Consider the following 23,726-nt stretch of genomic DNA (forward strand, 5'->3'; position numbering starts at 1 on the left):
CCGAAGAGTATCCCCGGGTAGGAAATGTCTCTTTCAATATTTTACTGGCAGGAAAATCTGGATGGTAAATTTGCCTCCGGAGCAGTGCACTCCAGCACCATCCACAGTCACCTGCCCAACCCCCTTCTAAGTAATCTTGAAACAAGCAACATTCTCCTCTTCTCATGATCACTCTTCCGATCTAAAATGCCTGTGTTTAACCCCATGGAATTGGGAATTTCTGACAAAATTATGTCTGGCAAATCTGTGTATGCATATGTATTTTTGTGGGGGTTATCTTCTAATAGATGGAGAAATGCACAAAGAGAATTTTTTCCACCCAGTATCTTTATACGTACATTCGCCTGTCTTGTAAACAAGTCATTAATGAATGTAATGCAAACAACTTTTCATTTGTTTCATGACTATTTGATGAAATTCAGCACCCATTCCATGTCACATACGGCCCATAACTAGGCACAGAGCAAATAAAAGTGCCACTGAAAAATATCTGTGTAACACACAAAGCATAATCATGTAACAGCGCACATTAGCCCAACAGTATAGAAGCATAAGCAAGTTAATAAGGGACATAAAAAACAACATTGCTCTTTACCAGAAAAGCAGAAGACTGGAATGATTTTAATAGGGTGACAACAAAACTACCAATACCAATGTAACTACTTCCACAAAAAATGTGCAGTGATGCAATTGAGGGAGGGCAGTGATAATGCTTTGAGACCGACTAGTGGCAACTCTCACTACATAGACGGAAAAGCAGCAACCACAACTGAATTCAATAGAACAAAGGCACACAGACCCGGCACCCCTGTGATAATATTAATAAACAAACCTTTTCAAAATTACAATGAACAAAGGCCACAGGAGCAAACTAGTATGTATTCCATCACTGATGAAGGCCACCGTGTGCCACACAGAAGCATGACACTGTTTTTGGTGCTGACATACAACTAGCTTTGTTAAACCTGTTTTTGCTAACACACAACTGTTGTTTATTAGATATGTTATACATGTGGCCTTTCTTTAATTTTCCTGAACGTTCTACCTATGTTTCTGAAATTATTGAACAAAATTGATTTAAAGAGAGTATAAATGGTTTGAATGCAGGCCATTTTTATAAATTGGGTTTCTAGTTGACAGAGGTCTGCACCCTGTCCAAGCAGGAACCACAATCCGAAAATCTCTACCCACCCTAAACCCTATAATTACCCTTGCCACACCAAAACCCACAGCTACCCTAAACCCTAAAATTACCCCTGCACCCCAAAACCCACACCCACCAAAAAACCCTAAAGGTTACCCTTGCACCCCAAAAACCGTACCCACCCTAAATCCCCAAATTACCCTTGCCACCCCAAAACCCATACCCCCTAAACCCTAAATTTACCTCTACCACCCCAAAAGCCATAGCCACCCTAGGCCCTAAAATTACCCTTTCCTCCCCAAATTAGAACACACCCTAATTCCTAATAATACCCTTGCCACTTCAAAACCCATACCCACCCTAAAATTACCCTTGCCACCCCAAAACCCTCACCCGCCCTAAACCCTAAAAATACCCTTGCAAACACAAAACCCATACACACCCTACACGCTAAAATTACCCTTGCCACCCCAAAACCCAAACCCACCCTAGACCCTAAAATTAACCATACCCACCTCAAACCCTAAAATTGTCCATGCCACCCCAAAAATCATACCCGCCATACACCCTAAAATTTACCTTGCCACCCCAAAACCCATACCCACCCTAAAACCTAAAAACCCAAACTTGCCTAATACTTACTTTTGAAACTCATATCCCTTTACCATTCATGTCTTTACAACACAATTTGTAGTAAAGGCATGTGTTGTAAAGGCCTATGCGTGCTAAAAAATTGTTTTGTGATGGTCATGCGTTGTAACAGCATTTGCCTTGTTACAACCGTGTTGTAAAGGTAATGTGTTGTAATGACTGCAATGTAATGGTTGTTCCCCGCCTTAAATTACCCTTCAAAGATTGGCACACCTAGACCGCCACATGTAGGTTTGAGCCTACAACATCTTTACTCACCTCCTGTTATGTTTCTTTCCCTAAGCCTGTGGTAGCTGCTCGAAGTTTTGTTAAGAATGAGAGGAGACTATAGAAACAGGATTACTTAAAACAAATAAAGACATTTTGAAGAATATTCATTTTAACTAGGTTCACGTGACCTAGGGTTGAGTGTGATATTTAACCGCATTTTCAAAGGCGTGTGATAATCTCCCATAATACATATTGAAAATAATATCCACAATGCAGGCTACAATATAGCCCTTACTGTGATATGTAGCCATGAATCATGCATTGGAAAGTATAAGTGGAAAAGCTTTGTTGCAATTGTTTGTGTCGTTGAAATGTTAAGCTTATATCTTAGTTGTGCCTCAAAGTCTTCTGCAGGCTATTCAGTATTAGGTGACTTTTGTATGTTATGTAAAAATCGCTATATCAACTGCAAATACCATAATGCAGAAAATAATTCTGTTTTTCTCAATTATGCTTTTTGACATTTTAAATGAACGTGCATATTACCAAAATGTCTCCCTCACACTTCCAGCCCTGTACTCGTTTACTATCAGTTCTAGTCTCAGTTGACTCTCACTGCATGTTCCCAGGGGGCTTACCTGCCCATTATGCAAATCCTCTTGTCTGCTTCGGCCGTAGCTGCGTTTTGTCCATATTGTCAAACACGCAATGCTCCCGCCACCAATTGTTTTGTTCTTTATCTAATAGACCTATCTTTACAGCAATTGCCAGCACATGTATTCTAGAGTGGGTGAGACTTTCCATTGGGGAACTGCCCTAACATCTCATCCGCGCTCCTCCCGAGGTGCCAATTTTCTAACTTATGACCCAGGTGCAGTAATTTCAGCCTCCACCAATGTGTTTGATCCTGTTATTCCTCTTTCCACTTTAAAGTAGATGAAGAGCTCCAGTTTCTGTAAATCTTTAGCTAGGCTAGTAGTAACACCAGGTCTACGAATTTGAACTCTGTTTTAGTGCTTTTGGGCCTAGATATGTTGCCCAGTAAAAATGCAGAAAACAAATATGTTAACAAAAAAGAGAATTGGGTATAACTTTATTCTTTGGATTAAAGGTCCAAATATAAGGCAAGAAAGGATATTGAGAGTGACAGCTTGGTGGGTGCCTCTTTAAAGCAAGAAGACCTTCTAATCATGCTTACATAATGGGCAGTGAACCTATCTAGCAAAGCAGAGAGAAACTCCAAGTTGACTTCTCAAATACCTTCTTGGCATCAAACAAATCAATGAGTGGTGATTGTTAATGTTGGTTACAATACTAAACAGACGTGAGCTTAGTGTGTTTTGTTTTGTCTTTAGCAAGGATGCACACTATGCTGTTCAGTCAACATCAATTAAGACAATGAAGGGGCAAACCCACTGCTAGTATTTTGGCAAATATATACTTGTGTTTTATAAAGGGAAAACAGCCTTTACAACGAGGTTTTTACCTTGTTGTGCCTTTACCACACATTTTTTTACGCACATGTTTTTACCCTGAATATGTATTTAAAACGCATGCCAATACAATGCATTTAAGTAAGGATAGGGGAGTGGGGCGTCTCCCCGCATAAATATACTTTTTTAAATCTAAAAGCAATGCCTGGTGTTGGCATGCGTTTTAAATACATATTTGTGGTAAAAATATTCAAGTAAAAAATGTGAGTCAAAGGCATGCAAAGTAAGTGCATGCGTTGTACCATTGTACAACCCTGCTTTATAAAGGTTGTCATATTGAACAATGAGATAAACGTAGAGGAGCAAGAGTATGGGCAGTTGGGAGTGCATTCTGAACAACTTCTATCATCAATGCTCCTGTCTCATTGAAAAACAATCTTATACAAATGAAAAATACATCCTCTTCCTCTGGGTTACTATTAGATACTTTCTATATTACGTTCCCTAATTTCTTAGTTGATAAGCTGCGTGGCTCAGATTCTCCCAAATAGTACAGATATCTTATCAAGATTCGTATGCCAAACCTAGGGGCCCATTAGGATGACGGGTGGACTTTGTCCGCCCGCCATCCCATCGTAGAAAGGGACCGCCCGCCATAAGGGTGGGGGTCCCGTGGGGGAAATTAGAATGCACCCGCAACCGTGGGGGGGAGGGAGGGCATCCTGTATTTTTAACATTGCAGCGTGCGGTGATGAATGCACCGCCCGCCGCAATGCTAAGAATACATGTTGTGCATTTCAAAGCACAACGTGACAGGCACCGCGCGGCGCCTGCCACGTTGTTCTTTAAAATGTTGGAGGGTACCATAGGTACTCCCATGTGCACCCCCTACCCCCCACGGAGTCCTTGGAGGGCTGCAACGGGCCCCCGCAGGTAGACTTTGCATGCCACAGAAAGGCATTACCCGGTGCACATTGTAATATGGCTGGCGGTGTCAAACAGACACCGCCACCATAATGCAGCCTTTTCCGGCCCGGTCGCAAGGCGACCGGGGCGGAAATGCGGCAGACGGTCTTTCCATCCGCCGCGGACCACCCAGCCATAATAATATGGTGGGGGGTCATTCCTGCAAGGATGGCGGGCGGATCGCCCCAGCCAGGCCGCAGTGGCTAACGCCGGCCTGGCGGGGGCGATCCGCCCGCCATCCTAATGGACCTCCTAGTGTCAGGGTCTTGCAGAATGACATGAATGCCTCTGTTATTTCTTTTGTCTCAGTACAATAACAGCCTTCCTCTTTGGGTATCAATGAAAAGGAATTTTTGGGAGAGGCATCAACGTTCAGTCAAATCAGTATCATTCTTAGAACACTGGCTGTGCTTGAGTAGCTGTGCTTCCTTATTTTTTAATTCATTCTTCATTAGAAGCTCAGCTATAAGTTTAGATTGTCCTGAGCTAAGCTAAGCTAGTCAACGTCTGTGAAGCACTGAGATTCACCAATTTATTTTCTTGCTGTCCTCCTTCCTTTTAAATTGCTTGACCTAGCAGGTTGTTAATGCACCCCATGAATTTAAAAATCTGTACAGACATAATTACTGTGGATATAAGATGTAATTTCTTCATTCTCATATGATTTAAGTGCTACCTCTTTTAAAAGTCCATTGCACACACATACTCACTAATCCGACTGTTTTTCTGAACTTGTACTTTAGTGTTGAAGAAAGATATGGTAACGTGGACTGAATATTGTTTACAAAAACATCACCCTGATGAAGTAAATTATAGAAAATCTACACCCAATCGGATGATCAATGTGTAAATGATATTTATGTCTCAATATTTTTGTTATACCATATTGTCATCAACAATATTCTGAAATACAACCTGATCAAATCGTGTTCTCTCCACCTAAAAAAATGTTTTTTTAATTGCATTTTTGAAAGTGCTCTGCAACCCCAAAATTATTTAAATAATTTTTGCTCAGAATACGATAGATGTGTTGTGTATTATAATTACTCACAAACTTTGTTACTATTCATCTTCTCTTAAAGGTATTTTCTTCCCAAAGAGTCCAATCTCTGTATGGGGACTATCTTGCACCTAAGAGTTCATCATGGGAGTGTAATATTAAATGTCAGCTCACGTTTCTGGAACATTAAGCAAAAATGTATACTAATAAATTATGCCATTTCTATACATGCATCATTTTGAGTTTGGCAGTTGGTTTACATCATCACATGGTGAATATTCCATCGGCCTAATTAGAAGTGCAAAGGATATAATGTACTTGGAGTAGGGAATACACGATTGTCCTCCTGTTGTGGCTGAGTAACCTGGCTTCCGTACTCTAAATCAGGTTCTAAATGTCAATTTAATTGAGGAAACTGGCAGGGAAAAGTCTTTGTGAATTGAGTTTAGACTTTTCAAAGGACTTAGCAAAAGGCATCGAAGGACCAGTGCAACAATCTTTCAAATGCTGAATGCACTTTACAAACAAAGGGGCATATTATCAAGGGGCTTTATCTCCGCTTTTTTGGCTTTAAAAGCCAAGAAAGCGGAGATAAAATTATCTCCCTATTACCAAGCTGTCGCTAACACCAGTTAGCGACAGCTAGTGGGAGATAGCGACCATCTTGGGCCCCACTTTGCTTGTCAGTGATATTTATCACTAATGACATGCAAAGTGGGCGTGCCAAGATGTTAGCGACTGGAAACAATCGCTAACATCGCTATCTTCTATTACCAACTTTTGGAGATATTCGCGCTAAGTGTGAATATCTCCAAAAGTTAACACCTGCCCTGAGCAGTTCTTAGCCATGTTATCCAATGGGAGGTGGATAACATGGCTAAGAGCATTAGCTCGGTAATGCATGAATATCGCTGACTTTTCAGCGATATTCATGCATTGCGGCCGATTTTTATCGCATTTGCGATAAACCTTGGTAATAGCAAGGTTTATCTGCGATACAAATCGCCGCAGCTCAGCGGTAAATTTTTGTCTCTAACCAGGCAATAGCGATAATTATCGCTATTGCTTGGTAATATGCCCCAAAATTCCTTGGCTCTTTGGTTGGGTCTGAAAATTGAATTTTACCCTCAGTGACAAATATATTTATCACACCTGAGTGGTCTGCAAACTGTGCACAGGGTGCGACATGCACTTAAAATTGATGCACAAAAAGCGGTTGCAAATTGCACACCGACTTTTTGCTAACAGGTTCTGAATTTGCGAACTGACCTAACTCCAAACAGGTCTGTTCACAAAATACCGAATTGCAGGTGGACTCAGAGCAACTTCCCATAATAATATTCATTAGGTAGTCCGCAATTTGTTACCACCTGCGATTATCCACTATCACAGGGATGGTGGCCTACAACTGTCAGCAGACCTCCATGTATGAAATTGTATTTACATAAAGAAAACTTTCTTCAAATGCAGCCTGTTTTCCTGAAAGAAACAGGATTGCATATAAAAAAAAGAGCTTTGGTTTAAAAAAAATAGTTTTAGTGGCTGTTGGCAGTGGTCCACAGGATTACAGCCAACTCTCCCTGAATCATTTTTCAAGATTCACAAAAGGAAAAGGGTTCAAAGTGGACCCCTTCTCCTTTTACAAAACAGATACTAACCCGCTTGAGGAGTCGCAATTGCAGTCGCAAACCATTAATACATTCCTCTCCAACTCGTAAATAGGAGAGATAGCCCTTTCACTCGCCCTTCTATTTGAGTTTCAGACAGAGTTGCAAAAGCCTTTGTACACATTACACAGAATTTTACAACTCACAAAAGGCTTCTTGTTCATAAATAAAAGACCTTTTGTACTTGAAAACCCTATGATGTTGCAAATAAAAGGAGTTCTGATCACAAACTGGCTTTTTACTTGAGGCCAAGGTTACCTTCTCCAATGGCACTTGAGGTCTGAAGAATAATAGTCATTTCAAAGAGGCCTCACTGTAATATGGATTGCCTCTGTCTGCATCGAACGATCTCATAAAGGTCACCCCTGCTACGGATATCATCTATACAACAGAAAGAATAGAAGTGCTTATGTTCATATCTCATCCTATATATGAACACTTAGATATCACTACTCAGATTTTTACGATAGAATCTAAATATTTTTATTGAAAATGGTCTTCAAACTGATCAAATGACTGGCACTGCTGTTCATTGATTATTTGGTTATGGGTATAATGGAAGTGTTAAAAATGGGGGTCTCTAGTTGGCAATGGTCTGCACCTTTGTCCAAGTGAGGACCCGTGCTTCTAGTCAGGCTATGGGAGTTACACCATTAGACAACCCTTGCTCACCACCTTGGTAGCTTGGCACAAGTAGGCAGGCTTATCTCAGAGGCAGTGTGTGAAGCATGTGTGCACACATACAGTAATACAGTGAAAACACTACAAATGGACACCACACCAGCTTAGAAAAATAAGTAATCTTTATCTAAACCAAAGAAGACCAAAATAACAAAAATCCACAATACATACACCAAGATTTCCTTAAAAATAGGTTATACACACAAATAAAGGTTGTCGCAACAAATAACTCCACCTGGATCTATCACGCCGTCGTGACAGATGAAAATCCAAAGTACCTCGCCGAACTCGAGGTGCGCAGCTGTGGAGTCACACAGAAAAGTACTTTGTCAAACAATAAAAGCAAAGATAGTGTACAGCGTCAGGGAGGTGATGCTTCATTGGGGCCGGGTGGCGTCGGTTCAAGATGACCACAGGGGAGGTCATGCATCAGTTCCTTATGACCCCAGGGGAGGTGAGGCCTTGGTTCTTTACTGCGATGCAGTGGCGGTGAGGCGTCGGTTCCTTACTGTTACTGGGGAGGGGATGTTGCGGAGGCCGTGAGGCAGCGGTTCCTTACGATGGTGCAGTGTCATTGCATTCAGAAAGTCACCCATGTCTAGTGTCAACACCGTGATGTTTAAGCACCGGTGTCGAGGAGGTCGGGGCTACGGTGCGAGTCAGAGCGGTGTGTATTGAGAAGCACGAGCGGTGCTCTCTGCTTTGTTGCAGGTCGCAGCATCACACGTTGCTATTTCCCTCTGTGGCAGCTGAAACAGCAGTTGCAGCTGCATGAGGACAGAGGAAATTGAGGATTTTTGTCCCTGAGACTTCGGAACAGGAGGGAAGTTCTACACCAAGCCCTTGGAGATCTTCTTCAAGCAGGATATACTGCACACAGCAAAGTCTTGGTCCTCTCCTTGACAGAAACATCCACTGCAGGCCAACCCCACACATCACACAGTAAAGGGGCAGTACTTCTCAGGTCTTCTCCTTGGCAGAGGTTCCTCTTGAATCCAGAAGTAATCTATAGTTCTGGGGTCTCTTGTGGCAGAGAGTGTTTTTTCTCTCCGCTCCAGCTGCCTGGCAGGAGGTGGAGACAGCATGGTGTAAGGCAGACCAGGCCTATTCAGGTGCGGGGTGTGTAATCTCCTCCAACTACTCTAAATGCAGCCCAGATCTATTCAGCCCAGCCCTGACTCATTTAGGGAATGCAGGACTTACATCAACACCCCCAGTGACTGTCTGAGAGAGTGCACATCTCCAGCCCATGTTACTCTAAAGCCAGACACTCAATCCATAAACCAGCAGAGGCACCCAGGATGGCTACGAAAAAAAATACCCACTTTCCATAGTAGGATTTTAAACACACAATATAAAAATCATCTTTACTAAAAGATGCATTTTTATAGTCTAAGTTCAGGTATACTAAAATCCATCTTCCCACCTTGTCCCAGTGGAAAGTTATACTTATAAGGTGTTATAAATAAAATCCCAATCTACCCTATGGGACAGATAGTCTTTTCATAGTCAAAAAAATTACACTGTATTTCACTATCGGGACATGCCACACACACCAGGACATGTCTTACCTTTGACATACACTGCACCCTGCCCACAGGGGTACCTTGGACCTACCTTAGAGAGGACTCACAAGTAATAAAAGGGAAGATTAGGGCCTGGCAAGACGGTGCACTTGTCTGGTCGACATGGCTGTAGAGACTGCACGCAGACACTGCAGTCTTTACATTGTGAAACCTGACCAGTCAAACTACACAGAATGACCAATAAGACTGATTATTTATTAGTCTGGAAAAAACCTTCAACAACTCTTGACTGTGATCTTGAATGTTGACTTATAAAAAAGTTTATTGGCTAATTCCCTGAAGAGAAATATGTGTCGGTTAAAAAAAGCCTTTGGTTAAAGAAACACTTTCAACATCAAACTGAATTGCTCCAATTTCAATGAGTGAAGATATTTAAAGATTCTTAAAATTTCACAGACTCTAAATATTGATTTACACATACCTTTTAGACAAAATTAAATTTGCATGCTGAAATAGATCAGGTGAAGAAAAACATATCAAGTATTCCAGAATAGATCAGTATGCCTATTACATAAAAAAGCATGTCCAGCAACATAGCTGAATTGCTGCATATCTGCCAAATTCCGTCATTTTCAGCCATGGCAGCATTATAGAAGAAGCCTTACATCTGTTCCTTCCTTCGGTAACAAACTATGTGGCATATTTATAAGAACTGAAGCATCGGCAGTGATACGTCAGATTTCTTGTGCCTCACGCATATGGCCTACTGATGCCATGGATGCTCAGTATTTACTATACAGTGATCCATGGTGCAAGGCTGGCTAATTAGTTGGATTCACCAATGAGTCCGAGATTTTGATGCATCTTTTGGCACTAAAGAGAAGCATAGCTGAAGTTGGTCATAAGACTGACCCAACTACAGCAATGCATCAGAACACAGAGGCGAGTCCTATGTTAAAACCCCTGTGTCAATCCTTATGCCTGGGTGAAGAAAGCAGACAAGTCATAGAGTGATGCAGTGAAAAGGTCTAAATTTCACGGACTCAGTTCTAGGTTGCTTTTAATGTGGGAACTTCGACCCTGTATACATTATACAACTGGCGTAACAAAACTTGAGCGGACCCCTGTAAGATTCGTAGAGAGGCCTCCTCTGAGCTCCCTGGTCAGAGTATTGTGCTGAGGGGGCCCCTGGAGATTTGGGGGGCCCTGCACTGCAGGGGCTGCTGGGGCCTGTATTATGCAACTGCATTATACCTGGTTCTGGTGTAATGTGATGTTGGCCTCTATAAGATGACAAATTGGGTCCAATGCATCTGTTTGTAAATATGGAGTAGTGTGGGGCACTGATTGTGCCACTAGTGCGTCACAAAAATGATTCTGTGGTGGCACTTGCTCCTTGTAAATATGCCCCTGGATTTGCTGTTGCACCACAGTTCTTTACCATAAGTAGCAGGTCATCTGATTAATGGCACAAGATATGTGTAAACTTGCGAATACTTGTACTCCCAGAGCATGCTCCCACTGGGTCAGTGGAATTCTTCAGGAGGGTGCAGAAGGTAGAAGGGAATTGGGATTTGATTGGAAGCAACAAGAGTTTAATGGAAGATCTGTGAATCCCCAAGGGAGTACAATCACAGACTTTGTAACTTCTTAAAGTCAAACTGGGCCTTTATAGAACTTTATCCAAACACAATATGTGGGGCTGCCTAGTCTACTTGGATGCAAGAAGACCCCAGCCAAACTAAAAAGGGTGGGTGTTTGTAAGACTCCTCAAAGTTGAATCACTTTTCCACGATAACTGTCAGGAGCACAAAATGATAGCATGCAGCTAATACAGTACCCGCGGTTAGTTCTGTAATAGTATTGAATGAGAACTGATACAAGGACACCGCACTTAAACCTCTTACACATCGATATTGGTGCATGTTCTGGACCTCATACTTTATTTGCATGCTATCTTCAGTTTTCTTTCCAACAGTGTATTCAGAAATGATGTATGCCATTTTTTCGTAAAAACAAAATATGTTTCAGATAATGTACGGGAATAATTACAAGGTTATATTTTATGAATAAAGTTTTCCTTTATAATTTGAGGAGCATTTAAATTACTACACATTATAAAGTAAATGCATTCCAATCAAAGGCTCAAAACTAGCACATCTTTGCTAGGTATTTTATGACAGTAATGTACAGGTCAGGCTTTAGCATTGTTGGCGCCCCGTGCGACAATCATTTTTACCCCACCTCCCACATGACCACCTTTTCAGATTCCCTCACTACCACCTGGCAAAGGTACCCCTCACTTCTCCATAGACACTCTTTCACATACATTTAATTTGTTTTAAAACACTGGTAAAGACTGACTTTACTAATAAGAATGTATTTCTACCCAAATAAACCCTTTTCAGTAACATTAGGACTAGATAATGAAACATTAGGGGGAAAATAACATAACAAACTAACCTATGTAGTGACAGAGGGCAAGATGGCCGCTGACAGACTGTAGGGAGAGGACGTGTTCTCCCCTCGCTCCCTGAAGCTGTTTTGTGAGAAAGGATGATACGTGTATGTTATCCGGCAGACAAATTTCTTTGATGTACTTGAGAGGAATGAGGATATGGTGTACATATTTGTACAGGAAAATAAGGAGGATTTTATTTCAACTGCAACTGAATACAAGCTGCATGGAAAAGAACTAACCTCCCTGATGGTGAGATCAGCGCTGGCGTGGACATTGACTCGCACAAGTCAGCTGATAGTTAAGGTTACTGGTTGGACTCGACTGCGCTATCAAAGAGCGGTAGCCACATCGTCCAGCTTCTGGGGGATGATGGCCCCGAAGATTGCTAAGAATGTGAGAGAGGAGAAAGAGAGAGCTGCCTGGAGCGATTCGGATGCTCCGGCGGCTAATCTCAGAGCGAAGAAACTGCTGCGGAGTCAGGAAGAACAGGATAATCTGCATATTGCTGAACAAGGAAAGAGCGCTGGCAGAAGCGATGCAACTGACAATACGACGGAAAAAAGGAAGAAAAAAGAAAAAAGTAAGGCGGTATCCACCAAGAAATGCTATGCAGGGAGTAAAACTTCTGAGCAGGCAACTATGAGACAGCCCACGGTGTACGAGGCGTTCTTACCTGTTGCCGGCACACGTGGGATATCAGCAGCCACGCCGTCCTCTGCAGACCTTGCTGTGAGTGAGTCAACCGCCGCCGCCCTCGCCGCTCTTGCAGCCCAACATTCGGTCCAAGACGGGTTCGTAGCTACAGACCCAGTATCGGTAAGCAACGAGGCAAACATTGAGTCAACCGGTGCAGTGAACGAGCAAGGGGCGGGACATGCGGAAGTAGAGCTGCCAGGAGGGGTAACGCTGCAGGAGCAGCAGGCGGAGGATGTAGAGCAAGGGAAGATCGGGAAAGAGACTGATTCACGGGGGGGAGAAACAGACTGTGAATCTAAGGCAAACGAACAGTATAGCTCGAGCTGAATTAGCACTGGCTCTGCAGGAAAAAAGGGCGGTAAATAATGCTGGCAATGATAACTGTCAGGACGTGGAGGGTACTGTGTCTGCAGGCACCGGCAAGATTACTGTATTAACAGAGGTATTGACAGAGGTGTTAACAGAGAAACAGAGAGCTGATATCCCGGATGAAGCTGTGGTCCAAAATCTGGAAGCTACTACGGGAGAGACTAATCAAGAACTTAATAATTTTGGCTCTATGATAGTAGTGAAAGATATGGCGATTGTAGATACTGATGGCCCTTTGGTAATTCCAGGCTCTCCATCTGATGAATGTTTTTTTTCTGTAAATGAGGGTGAGGAGGATGAGAATGAGGAAGAGGAGGAGGTGGTGGTCGGAGAAGAAGAGCTGGGGGAGGGGGAATCTGAAACCTCCTCTAGTGCTGTGGAGACAGAGAGCGATCAAACAATGTCAGGAATAGTAACAGAGACAGTAGCCACATCAGAATCTGGAGAAGGATCAGCCCAAGCGCAAATCCAAAATCTTGACAAAAAAACGAAGGAAATCAAAAAGCATTGTAAGTCCTATAAATGCCGATATTGCAAAGAGACTTGATTGGGACTACTCGGCTACGTCACAGATGTACCAAGAGACCATTGGGGGGTCAGCAGATAAAAACATGGGTACTTTAGGAATATTAGAGCAAAGTGTGGAACAAAGACCTAGGCAGAGTCAAAGTCAAAGTCAGAGCCAGAATCAGAGTCAATCTCAAGGGCAATCATCACCAAAGGGGTTCGAAATGATGTTTTCAATGTTGAAGCAGATACAAACCGAGGCGAGAGTGGAAAGCCGCAGAGCTAGGCAGGAAAGCAAAAAGATACAAGGATCTCTTCGTAAAGTAAATAAATTATATGCAGATTTGTCAGGGAGAGTTACAGAGGTAGAAGAAAGAACTGGGGTGTTGGAAGATGAAATGAAGAGATGGCAGGAATTTAGGCAGGAGCAAGAGAAGACTACAACAGATGTGTTATGGAAATTGGAAGAATTTGAGAACAGACAACGCAGAAACAATATCAGACTTTTGGGTATTGCGGAGGGTAGAGAGGGGCAGGATGTGAGATCCTATGTTATAGAGCTACTTAAGGGTGCACTTCCCGATATAAAAGGCTGGGATTGGGAATCAGAGATACAGCGTGCACATAGATTTCCATTTACACAGAGAAAGGGGGATGTTTCAAATAAACCTAGAGCAATACTTATATATGTCGGAAATTACCTATTGAGAGAGGAGATAATGGCGAAGGCAAAACCACAGACTAAGTGTAGATATAAAGATGTTGAGTTTTTTGCTAGGCCTGACTTCTGCCATACAACTGTAGAAAGGAGGTGGAGACTACGGGAGTTGATTGCACCATTTCAAAAAATGGGATGTGAGACGTATCTGATGTTTCCTAGCAGGCTGAAAGTGGTAAGGGATGGTCAGTTTAACATTTTTTATTCTGAAATTAAAGCATATGAGTTTCTGACATGGCTGAAAGAGAATAACCCACAGTCTCAGACACAGACTGATAGAGAACGAGCAGTAGCTTTGGTTGCGAAAGGAAGTAAGAAGCCATAAATGTATATAAAATGGATAAGAGTACAAAAGATTAGAGTAAAGTAATTCAAGAAATTTGTATATATATAGGATGTTATCACCTTGTTTGTACAGGTTGCTATTAAGAAAGGGGGAGTGGGGGGCACGGTGGTCCCACACAGTCACAGCTGTCACACATAGGTCCTATGGACCTATTTGCCTGTAGGGGGGGGGCAGTCAGGGTGGGGACTCAGGGGGGGCAGGGGTGGGGGAGGGGTGAGGAACAGCAAAAAAATTAGAATTATTGTAGAGGAATAAAGGAAGTAACCCGGAAGATAAGGACCAGTAGAACAAGGAAAATGTACGAGTTTTATATGGCTGTTAGTCCATTATGTATAAGTAATGAGTTGCGCATTGGTATAAGAAATGTTGATCTACTTAAGAACCCTGGATGAATACTCGAATAATGACGTGGAACGTCTGTGGGCTAAATGATAGATTAAAGAGGCAGAAGGTGGCTATTTTGATTAAGAGTCTTAGACTAGACTTTCTAATACTGCAAGAAACACACATCCAGTCCATCTACTTGAACAATTAGGACTTACTGTATTAGCGTATTCAAGACAGGGGGCTAGGAATAGGGGGGTGGCAGTAATGGCAAGACAGAGAGACATTACTACCAGGAAAAAATGGGAGGATGCCTGGGGGAGATGGGCTCTGATAGAATGCCTGGTAGGAGAACAATGGGTAAATCTCGGTTCTATATATGGTTCTACAGGAGACGATGCGGAAATCTTTGAACAGGTTGATATTGAGTTGGCAACTTGGGCCCCATATGTAGTAATAGGAGGGGATTTTAACATCAATGGCGTAGGTGGCCTGGGATTGGGGTTAGGACCCCCAGTTAAATACAAAGGAAGGAAAAGAAGAGTGTTTCAGGCAGTTTGTTCCTTAGCCAGGAATAATGGGTTATTGGACGTTTGGGATACTCTTAAGTCAGGAGAGGATGGATATACGTACTATTCAGCACCGCATAAAGTAAGTGCAAGATTAGACTATTTTTTGGTCAGTAGTCAGGGTCTTGATGGTGCATGTATTGAGAGACTGCCAAGATTATTGGCGGATCATAATCCTTTAATTGTTACCTTAAAGGGATTGGTAGTGGCAAGGGGGGTTTCGGTGTGGACCTTTGAAAGAGCACTGCTGGAAGATGAGGCATATATCCAGCATATGAAGAGTTGGATAACAGAATTCCTGACAATAAATAGAGACACAGCAACTGTAGGGATGGTATGGGATAGTTTTAAGGCTGGGGTGAGGGGAGAGACTATACGTTTTGGAGCTAGGAGAAGGAAGCAGGAGAAAGAGAGAAGTGATGCCTTAAAGAGGGAGATACTTTCAGCAGAGGAAGAAGTGAGCAAGAGTCCAGATCCACCCAATAGTAATGGAGGTGTATTAAATCCCGCCTTTATGAAACTAGCAAAACTGCGAATGGAAGCAGAAGAATATATAACAGCGAAGGCAGCAAAACAATATGTGGTTAATAGAGAAAATTGTTATGAGTTGAGTGAACGAGTTGGTAAAATGCTCGCAATCAGAGCAAGACAAAAAGTATCGCTTGGGGAGATAAAGGCAATAAAAGACAGTTCAGGAAAGGTGGTAACAAGTGTGCAACAAATCAGAGAAGTCTTTAGGAAATTTTATATGAACCTATACGAAGAAAACTATGTAAAAGATCCTGAAGAGATAGCGGCCTATTTGAATGATTACGAAGGGGCTGAGTTGGATGAATCAGAGAGAAAGAGGCTAGATAACCCACTAGATCAACAGGAGATAGGAAGTGCTTTGAAGAATCTTCCATCTGGCAAAGCAGCTGGGCCGGACAAGATTCCGCTAGAATTCTATAAGGTGTTCTGGGAGGAGTTAGGGAAGGATATGGCATGCACTATGCAACAGGCACAGACGGGATTATCAGTACCAAACTCTTGGTCCGGGGCAGAAATAGTTGTCATTTTAAAGAAAGGAAAGCCACCCATAGATCCGGGATCGTACAGACCAATTACGCTAATGAACACTGACACAAAGATCTATTCAAAAGCACTGGCAATAAGATTCGCTAGCGTAATAACATCACTAGTTACTATTAGTCAGCACGGATTTATACCTGGACGAGGAACTACGCACCACACAAGGAAATTAATAACCCTTATTGATAAAATGGAAGTTACTGGGGAACCATTTTCGGTCTTATTGTTAGATGCTGAGAAAGCATTTGACCGTGTATCCTGGGCGTATTTGTGGAATGTCTTAGAAAGGATGGGTTTTGGAAATGGCTTCCTTACGGCAATAAAGACTTCGTATAGAGATCCAGTGGCTATGATAAGAATAAATTCGGGAACAACTGAGGAAGTGAAAATCAACAGGGGTACTAGACAGGGATGTCCGTGTTCCCCGCTACTTTTTGCTATATATCTGGATCCACTAATACGCAGAATGGAAGTAAATGGGAATATACCTCCAGTTGCCACACCTACGGGGGATTGTAAGATACTTGCTTATGCCGATGACGTGGCTGTTGTAACACCAATACCCACAGAGGCTATTAGATATGTGGAACTGGAGGCTATAAAATTTGGAAAAGTGTCAGGATACTCCTTAAATACTGGGAAAACACAAATCATAAAAAATAGTAAGGCAGTGTGTCAAGATTCAAGAGTGGTGCAGACAGGAATATATTTGGGCATAACGATCACTGCAGAGTTAGGAAAATTAGTAGAATTAAACATAGATCCTATCATAAGAAAGGTGGGGAAAGATTTAGATAGACTTAACAATTTACACCTTACAATAGTCGGTAGAGTAAATATCATTAAAATGTTAATATTACCGAATTTTTAATATATTTTCAAGACAATCCCGTTATGGTTTGATAACCTCTGGTTCAAAAAGATCGAAGGAATGATCAATAGATTTATCTGGTCTAAAAGTAAAACTAGGAGAGCAGCAAGATATATGGTACTCCCAAGAGAGAGAGGAGGGTGGGCTTTACCGGATCTCAAATCTTATTACTGGGCTGCAGCTTTACAATATATGGCTGGATTGATAGGTGGAGCAGAAGTAGAAGGAGAAGGTGATTTAGGTTCATTAGCAATATATGGTTTATTGATGGGGGAAGAGGTTAAAAATATATTTTTGAAACACTTTGACACAGCTTACTTTAAAAGAACACGATTCAAGACCATTTTGGGAGTGTATAATATTTGGAAGGCTTTTACTAAGAAATATGGTCTGGGGAAAATTAATAGATATACGAGAGTAAAAGATAATACAGTATTCCCTGAAGATATATTTTCTGATCTAGTGTATATAGAATGGTACCGGAAGGGGATAATAAAAGTGGGGGACTTGATGGGTGCACAGGGGATGAAACAATTTGTGCAATTACAGGAGAAATATGATTTGGCAACAAGGCATTTTTTTAAATATTTACAAGTAAGAAGTTTTTTGCAAAACAAAAGGGGGGGCCTGAGAGGATTTGAGAAAAATCATATACTTGAGGCGATACATAATGGACTAGACTGCACTATTAAAAGGTTTTATGCAGAGTTAATCGAATCAAAACCGGATGATATGGTTAAGTGGGGGGAAAGCTGGTCGGCTAAATTGGATATAGAAATGGAATGTTTTAATATGTCAGTAGAACTAGGAAACAATATTCTGTGCTCTGCATCATTGCAGGCTCAGCATTATAAAACTATATACCGGCTATATTATACTCCAGCAAAACTTGCACATTGGGGGGCGACTACTGGCATAAATTGCCCTAGATGTAGAAGTCTAGAGGCAGATATAATTCATATTTTTGCAATATGTCCATGTCTATCAACAATACTGAATGAAATAGAAAAGTTTCTTCAAAGGGCATTGAAATTAACTGTCAACTTAACTCCTACGATTGTGTTATTGGGAGTAGATTCGGGCAATGAGTATGGAGAGGGTAGCTACTTTATCTTTGTTGCTATGGCAGTTTTTAGATTATGTATTGCCTCAGCTTGGCTTGAGCAGTCAGCACCAGTATTTCAGCAATGGTTAGCTAAGGTTCTAAGTATATACAGTTTGGAAAAGGCAATATACTCTAGAAAGGGAAAGAATGGGAGGAAGCTAGGATTGAAAATATGGGAGCCAATAATAAAATGGAAGGAAGAAATATAATGTATATAATGTATATAAGGCTGTAAAGATTATTGGGTTATGAGGGAGGGACACAAGTGATCAACAAGAAATAATGTGATGTATGATTTATTGTTATGTAAATAGAAGAAGTATAATGTATATATTGTATATGTGATGTATAGGCTTGTAAAAGTGTATTAGGGCAGGAGGGAGGAGTCTCAGGTGTCTTACAAGAAATAATGTGTTATATGATGTGTTATATGATTTTTTGGTAATTCTCATGTGCCCCACACGGTTGGATTGAACAACTTCTAAACCTAAGCTCCCCATGATGTATATGTCCTTCTATGTGCATTGTAGTATAAGGTGTTCTTCTTTTTTATTTTTATTTTATATACTGTTTTTACTTTCTCTGTGTGGAAATACGATTGAATTGATATAGTAAACTGTTCCTCTCCCCCGGTGCAAGGGGGGAAAAATAATTTGTAAAAAGCTGTTAATAAAAAGAATTAAAAAAAAAAAACTAACCTATGTTATGCAGTTTGCATGCAGTTCTTTGATGACAGTTCTGCACAGTCACTGTTCTATATTAGGGTTGTATCTTATGAACTGCTGTAACAAAAGGATCTCTGTGATAAAAGCAGTAATCTACTCAGCTATCCACATAAAATACAGATCTGTGATCTACATGCTTACCATTCTTTGAAACAGTCATATTAACTCCGTGCGCTACTATATGGTGAGTCAAAACTGTCCCTAGACAAAACTCTGATCTCTCTGTAGCAGGAGCAAGAGTTATCTTGGCATTTTGATTTTTGTTTAAATAATTTGTATTTGCATTTTTAGAAGCATATAAACATATCAAGCATGTCACATAAGATCGTTCACCATACCCTGCCCCACCCCCACCTACCTCCCACCCTCCCCAGAGGTTCACAGAACATAACACTTCTTGTGGATACAGAGATGTACCTCCCAACGCTGTGTCACACATAGTCATCCATATCTCCCCCTCAAGTGTCGGGACAGCAGGAAGGACATTCCCCTCCCTATCAGAGCCCCCCGTCTAGACCATAGTATCGTCTCCATTTCCCCCACACTCTACTAAACTTCTTGGGGCAACCTCTAGCTCTATATGTGACCCTCTCCCCTGCCATGTAGATGTCCATACCCCTCCTCCATTCATCTAGGCTCGGGGGTATAGGAGCACCCCAGGCCCGAGCCACATCCCTCTTGGCCACCACTAATGCCACAATTAGGTAAATCACGTGTGCGCGAGTTTATCTTGGCATTTTTAATGCTGCCTGAAAACTAGAGCACAAGGAACTCTACTAAAGGTGTTTTTAAATAGTAAGTTATTGCTAAACACAGCGCCCTCCCCAAAGGTCAGCACCCTCCTCCCCAGGTCAGCACCCAGTGAGGCAGCACCAGTTGCACTGCCCTAAACCCAGCCCTGATAATGTATGTGCTGAGCAAGACGTTAATCAAATTCTTATTTTCTTCCAGGTTTTTTGATACAATATCTGACTAAGTGTAATTTGAAAAATGTGCTTTAATGAGGGCATTAGCTTAACATTTTAGAAGAAAATTGAGTAGCCTCTTATGTTTTACAAGAAAAAAATAATTCAATTAAATAAGGTCTTCTTGTAATATTATATAACATGTATTTTTTCTGTATTTTGCAGAAGGAGATGTCGTGCAAGACAGCAGACATATTTGGAAGAAGAAGAAAAAGGGTTAATGCCTAGGTGATGATCCATGAACATTCTGACAGACACCTGCCAATGTCGAACTTTAAGAAACTTTTGTAATATGCCTCTATGGTTCGAGGTGGAAATGCCCATCATCAGCAGGTGACTCTGTCAGCATATGGCTTAGAAGATCGGCTCTGACAATGCCTTCTAAGGTCTCTTGCTTGTATGTGTTGACGGTTGTTTGCTGGGCAAGTGCTCTTTGGTACCTGAGCGTAACCCGGCCCTCTTCATCCTACACCGGCCACCGGTCATTTGGTAGCATAGCAATTGTGCGGAAGAATGTTTCTTTTGGAAATATTAGAACTCGACCCATAAACCCACATTCTTTTGAGTTCCTCATCAATGAGCCGGATAAATGTGAGAAGACCCCTCCTTTCTTGGTGATCTTGATAAGCACAACCCACAAAGAATTTGATGCAAGACAAGCGATCCGGGAAACCTGGGGAGACGAAAGTAACTTCAAAGGAATTGAGATTGTCACCTTGTTCCTTCTGGGCAAAAATACAGACCCTGTCCTGAATCAGATGGTGGAGCAAGAAAGTCAAATATTTCATGATATCGTAGTGGAGGACTTCATTGATTCTTATCACAATCTTACCCTCAAAACGTTAATGGGCATGAGGTGGGTGGCCACATTCTGCTCAAAAGCAAAATATGTCATGAAAACAGACAGTGACATTTTTGTAAATATGGACAACCTCATTTATAAATTGCTCAAGCCAACCACAAAACCAAGAAGAAGATACTTCACTGGGTATGTGATCAATGGAGGACCAATAAGGGATGTTCGAAGTAAATGGTACATGCCTAGAGACTTGTACCCTGACAGCAATTACCCGCCATTTTGTTCAGGCACAGGCTACATTTTCTCCGCCGATGTAGCAGAACTTATTTACAAAACATCCCTACACACTAGACTTCTTCATCTGGAAGATGTGTACGTGGGACTTTGCCTTCGTAAGCTTGGCATTCACCCATTTCAAAACAGCGGCTTCAACCACTGGAAGATGGCGTACAGCTTGTGCAGGTATCGGAGAGTGATAACAGTGCACCAGATAGGCCCGGAGGAAATGCACAGAATTTGGAATGACATGTCAAGCAAGAAACATCTCAGATGTTAAGATTTTTACAACTGTAAATACCTTTGTTCACTTTAGATAGAGGAACTTTTACTGTTTTTTTTATCTAGTCGGGGAAAAAACATTTGCTAAGTAAGTTAACGAGCTTTTGTTTCTTGCATCAAGTTTTGATCCTCAGTGTTTTACAAAGTTGGCGCCATTTTTAAAGGAATGTTACATGCTGTACAAAGATGCTACAGCTACTATTTATATCATGCCATGACAACATGCTCACTAAATGGAAAGGCACAGTGTTTTCAATGCAATGCCTGTGCACACGTGGAGCGTGTGCCACAGTGGGATGAATATTCTAATGATCATTTTCAAGTCAAGGTTTGGTTGGGGTCCATAAGAGGCAATGACTTGAATGAGATAGAAAGTATGGGCGCTCAGTCATCAGCAAAACATGTGACATTGTGTTGTCTTGTGGTGTCTCATTATTAACAGGTGTGCCGAGGGCCTGTTTTTATGTGTTTGCCCTGTCTAAAGTGCATGCATATAATTCTGTCTTTCTCTGAATTATTACAAGCAATGGCCCATGGCTGAAACAGCGAGAGGTAATCAAATGTAAATGTAAATGTGTTTCGATTTATATAGCGCAACACTTTAACCCAGGGGTCTCAAGGCGCTTGCTTAGGGAACCCATCCTGGTATTCCCCTGTGAGATACCCCAGCCGGGTATCCACAAGGTGAAAGCCAGGCATCCCGCCGCGAGGGGCCGTAGTGGAGATTAAGCAAGCTATTGCCCAGAGTCGCAGAGTGTGACCCCGTGAGTCGAGTAGGCACCAGAGCGAGAATTGTCAACTCCGTGGAATTTTGAGCCCGAGACCCGCCGAGGCGGGGAATCGAACCCTGGTCCACGGGCGATCTCAGCTTCCGGGTCTGCCGCCTCTAACCACTGAGCCACGATTCTCCATGTTTTCCGAGTTGAGTTGCTGCAGTTCATGCATTGCCTCGAAAAAATTACATATATGTACTTAAGACAGTTCAAACACATGCAAACCAGATTTTGAGTGCTTTGAAGCAGCGCACCTTTTCACGGACATGGCCCCTGGTTCGCTTACAGAGAAAGTTTAGGAAATGTACTGAACGATTGATGATAACACCCTTGGAATGTGACAGTTATTATTCTATAATGTTTGTCCTCTTCAAAAACAGTGTTCAATCTTGTTTCTATCAAATTTTCCTCCGCATACTGTGACTGTCCGAATATTAACCAATATGTGGACTTCTGATCGATCTATGTTGTGTCATAATGCTGGTGGACATATCACAGCAAGAATGAGTATGTTTATGTTGTCATATATTTTCAGGCGAAGCATGTTACATCAGGTGTTAGTAAGGCAACCGTCCAACTAGAACACACTGTCATTCTCTTCTGGGATGACTAGGGGGTCTGTGAGTTCCTTGTGCATTCCATTCCCATCTCATCCTCTTTCCTCAAGAACCAATTAGTTTATATCTGAATGCCCCCATCTCCCAACCCCCCTGAAATGGGTACTTATTATAAGGTAAGGGTTAAATACTAATCCCTGTGCAATCCGAATTACCAGTTGTATCATGATATTTTTGTTACCACCATCACAGTTTTCAGTGATAGATTCAGGCAAGTCAAACCAGCCAGATTTTATTGGGGGGAACTTCTTGGAAAAAGATGAGAACACGGAATAGGGGGTATTTACCATTTAATGGAAATGCCCGACCCTGGGCTAATGTTTTAGACCCCGAGTGGTAAATTCCCCAGCTAATTCGGCCCTATTTATAATCAGGTCCAAAATATCTCTTCCTTAAAAGAGAGTTTTTGGATTAATTTACTAATTTTTCCCAGCAAGGGCAGCTCATTCCTATTTGCAGAATCCCTGAAGGGTTTGAAAGATAATGAAAACCACTAGCCTCAGAAATCTTCTGAAAATTTCAGTTACCACAACACGCTGACATCTAAACTAATTTGGAAGCTCCCATTCCTAAATTGTTTCATGTTTCTCTTTTCCACTATGTAAAGACACATAAGAATTACGTAAATGAATTTGTTTCAAATAATTTTAAAAAGGGAACCGTCTTTAACTGGGTCGTAAACACATGTATTAAAGTATTTTAGGACAAAGTAAGCTGAGGCGTGGCTAAAGGACTGAGGGGCAAATTATCAAGGCGGGCAAAATGAAATTATCGCCACTTTAGCGGCCGTTTTCGGCCGCTAAGCGGCTATAATTTTATCGCCCTATTAGCAAGCTGTCGCTAACATCAGTTTAAGGTGATAGCAACCGGTTTGGGGCCCGCTTTGCATGTCAGCGATATTTATCGCTAATAACATGCAAAGTGGGCATATCCAACCTGTTAGCGACTAAAAACAGTCGCTAACATCGCTTTCG

General features: G+C 41.8%; 1 protein-coding gene across 1 annotated transcript; it reads left to right on the forward strand.

The window, feature by feature from the left end:
• Positions 1-20,248: 20,248 nt before the first annotated feature.
• On the forward strand, positions 20,249-21,910 carry B3GALT1 (beta-1,3-galactosyltransferase 1). The gene has a single exon (XM_086958761.1). The coding sequence runs from the start codon at positions 20,380-20,382 to the stop codon at positions 21,358-21,360; it is 981 nt and encodes a 326-aa protein (XP_086814887.1). The 5' UTR covers positions 20,249-20,379; the 3' UTR covers positions 21,361-21,910.
• Positions 21,911-23,726: the final 1,816 nt, after the last annotated feature.

Source organism: Lissotriton vulgaris, chromosome 2_1 (assembly GCF_964263255.1).
Source record: "Lissotriton vulgaris chromosome 2_1, aLisVul1.2, whole genome shotgun sequence".
NCBI classification, from domain to species: domain Eukaryota; kingdom Metazoa; phylum Chordata; class Amphibia; order Caudata; family Salamandridae; genus Lissotriton; species Lissotriton vulgaris.